The 3,124-nt window shown below is 42.9% G+C and overlaps 1 protein-coding gene across 1 annotated transcript in view; it reads right to left on the minus strand.

Moving 5' to 3' along the window:
• PMF1 (polyamine modulated factor 1) overlaps positions 1-3,124 on the minus strand; it is a 33,085-nt gene that overhangs the window by 3,126 nt on the left and 26,835 nt on the right. The window contains exon 4 of the mRNA XM_003795262.3: positions 1,956-2,151. Within this exon, the coding sequence (XP_003795310.1) occupies positions 1,956-2,151 (196 nt within the window). The remainder of the gene's footprint in view (positions 1-1,955; positions 2,152-3,124) is intronic.

Below are 3,124 nucleotides of genomic sequence, written 5' to 3' on the forward strand. Positions count from 1 at the left end.
CCTTAGCCGGTTGAGCCACAGGCGCTGAACCTATTCTTTATTTTTGTTTTAAATCCTAAGAAGGATGGTTTTTGTAGTTCTTCTCGTATCTTTTAGTTACCCTAAGTTTTAAGCATCTTGGTGCATTTAAAAATCCTAGTCAATGATTAAAATTTTAATGACAGGACTCCATTTTGGATTCTGTACTTAAGAGGTCACATCAGTATCTCACCCTCAGGGATCTTGGCTTTAAATATGAGAAGCATGTTATATATATTCATCTGTGGATGAGGCTGATAGGCAAAGCAAACCCTCTTTTAAAAAAATTTCCATCTGTGTGGAATAAACTTGGTAAAAAATAAATTAAAATAACATGCAGAAAGAATAATTAAACCCTTCAAAAAGGTTTTAAAAAGTGGGAAATGTGAGGAAAAAATATATAAAATAAAAATTTATGTAGCAAATTTTTAAAAAAAGTGGGAAATGCTATGTTTTTTAGAAAAAGCATTCAGAGGAAGAAGAAAACCACCTCAAGTATGTTACTCTTCATCCTGTACTCCTCATTGGGACTGTTAAGGCCATGTTACATACTATAGTAAATTTTAAATGGGCCACATATTTTGTTTTCAGCAAGTTACTATGTAAAATGCTATAAATTATGTCTATGTTGAGAGTACTTTAAGAAGAGATCTATATCCAAAGTTGTTTTTGTATATATATATTTTTAGAGACAGAGTCTCACTTTGTTGCCCTCAGTAGAGTGCCACAGCACTCTGTGAGCTGTGACACAGTACAGTGTCACAGCTCACAGCAACCTCTAGCTCTTGGGTTTAGAGAAGTCTCTTGCCTCAGCCCCCTTAGTAGCTGGGACAACAGGTGCCCACCACAACGCCTGGCTGGCTATTTTTTTTTGTTGCAGTTTGGCCAGGGCCGGGTTTGAACCTGCCACCCTTGGTATATGGAGCTGGTGACTTCCTCACTGAACCACAGGCACTGCCCTGTTTTTGTATATTTAAATGCTTAGATTTATTTTTTTGTTAAGTGCAGCATACTCTCATATTTGCATATAATAATATTGATTAGATGTTTAAAATTATTTCAAATACTTCATTAAAATAATTGTTTTATTACAAGAAAAAAAAGACACTTGAGACAGAGTCTTACTCTTTGGCCCTGGGTAGAGTGTCATGGCGTCATTATAGCTCATAGCAACCTCAAACTCTTGGGCTTAAGTGATCCTCTTGCCTCAGTTTTTCTATTTTTAGTAGAGATGGGGTCTCACTCTTTCTTAGGCTGGCCTCAAACTCCAGAGCCCAAGCAATCTGTCCTCCTTTGCCTTCCAGAGTGCTGGGATAACAGGTGTGAGCCACTGTGCCTGTGGCTCAAGGATTAAGGCACTGGCCCCATATACTGGAGGTGGCAGGTTCAAACCCAGCCCTGGCCAAAAACTGCAAAAAAAAAAACAGGATTAAGCTCACACTTAAAACATATCCTCCGTGCAATAAATGTGTGTTAGAGACATACATTTATTGCACGGAGGATATGTTTTAGATGTGGCAAAAGCTCTAGAAGTCATTCTAATGTACACATTTTAAATAGTACATTAGGCAACAGTTACATGAAATAGTAGAATGGCTACTGGATGCAGAGGGTCTATCTCCAACTCTGGTGTGGAGAAGCTGTTACCTTGGGCAAGTCACTGCCCTCTCTAGGCCTATGTCGTCACCTGCTGCCTCAAGGGAATGCAAGCCTGTGGCTGGATTTCAGCAAGAGCAGGCATGCCCAAGGTGAGAACAGGATGTAGGGAAGCCTGTCTGCTCAAATCAGCAAAGAGACTACTGTACACATCCAAAGAGAGGTCTCTAACTCCTTACAGGGATCCTTATGTTGGAATGGAGGAAGCTACTAATTTGGGGGTCTCAGAAGGCCTATTAAGGAAAGAAGATAAAGCAGGTAGGTAGAACTGGTACATTTACCTGCCAGGCCTCCTGCCGGGCCTGGATCTGGAGCTGCAGCTCCTCTACTTGCTTGCGCCCAGCCAGGATGGCATCTGCAAGCTGCCGGTTCTCAGCCTCCTGCTTCTGCACACACCGCTGCAGGGTATCCCGTTGCTGCAAGAAGTAGGGTGCGATGGTGCTGTGCAGGTCCATCTCCGGAATCCCGCTGGGGCGCCTAGAGAGCCACAGAGAGCACAAAGGGTGGGAGGTAGGATATGTGGGAGAGGATTTTAATTCCCAGCCCACTTAGCGACATTCTCTCTTCCAGTCCCAAGTTGGATTGCCTGATATAGGCGCCTACCATAACACCCGACTATTTTTTGTTACAGTTTGGCTGGGGCTGTGTTTGAACCCGTCACCCTCAGTATATGGGACCGGTGCCCTACCCACTGAGCCACAGGCACCACCCAACACCTGGCTATTTTTATAGGTGGGGGCAGGTCTCACTCTAGTTTAGGCTGGTCTCGAACCTGTGAGCTCAGGCAATCCACCTGCCTTGGCCTCCCAGAGTGCTGGGATTACAGGCATGAGCCACCATAACCAGCCAAAACTTAATTCTCACAAGCCATAAAAAAAAAAAAAAAATGGTACAGGTTCTGCTGCCCCGCCCTCCAGTCCCAGCAGTGCAGCTCTGTGGACCCTTGTCCACCATGGCTGCCAAAATGTCTACAGGTGCACCTGCAGGTTCATGTGCTGCTGGGGCAGTAATTGAAGACTTCAGCAGACACAAAATCAAGTAGATGAGGTGGTGGACATAATGAGAGTTAACATGGAAAACATGTTGGAAAGAGACCAAAAACTCTTGAGTTAGACGACCGTGCAGATGCACTGCAGGCAGGCGCCTCTCAGTTTGAAACAAGTGCTGCCAAGTTAAAGAGAAAATACTGGTGGAAGAATCGCAAGATGTGGGCCATAAGGATTAGTGTTTTGGTTATCATCATCACCATCATCATTGTGTGTAGTGTCTTTTCGTGAAGAACCAATGAAATTCAAGCATGCTGTTCAAGAAACCTCAAGACTTTTGATGTCAAACTTGCTCTATTATCAAGCTTACCTACTGTTGTATCTAAACTGGTTATTTTTGTTAGTTAATGTAAAGTTCAGTTTCTAGGAAATGTGCCTTTGTTTTTGTTTTCTTTTTTTTTTTT

Source organism: Otolemur garnettii, unplaced genomic scaffold (genome assembly GCF_000181295.1).
Source record: "Otolemur garnettii isolate 467f Iridium unplaced genomic scaffold, OtoGar3 scaffold00091, whole genome shotgun sequence".
NCBI classification, from domain to species: Eukaryota; Metazoa; Chordata; class Mammalia; order Primates; family Galagidae; genus Otolemur; species Otolemur garnettii.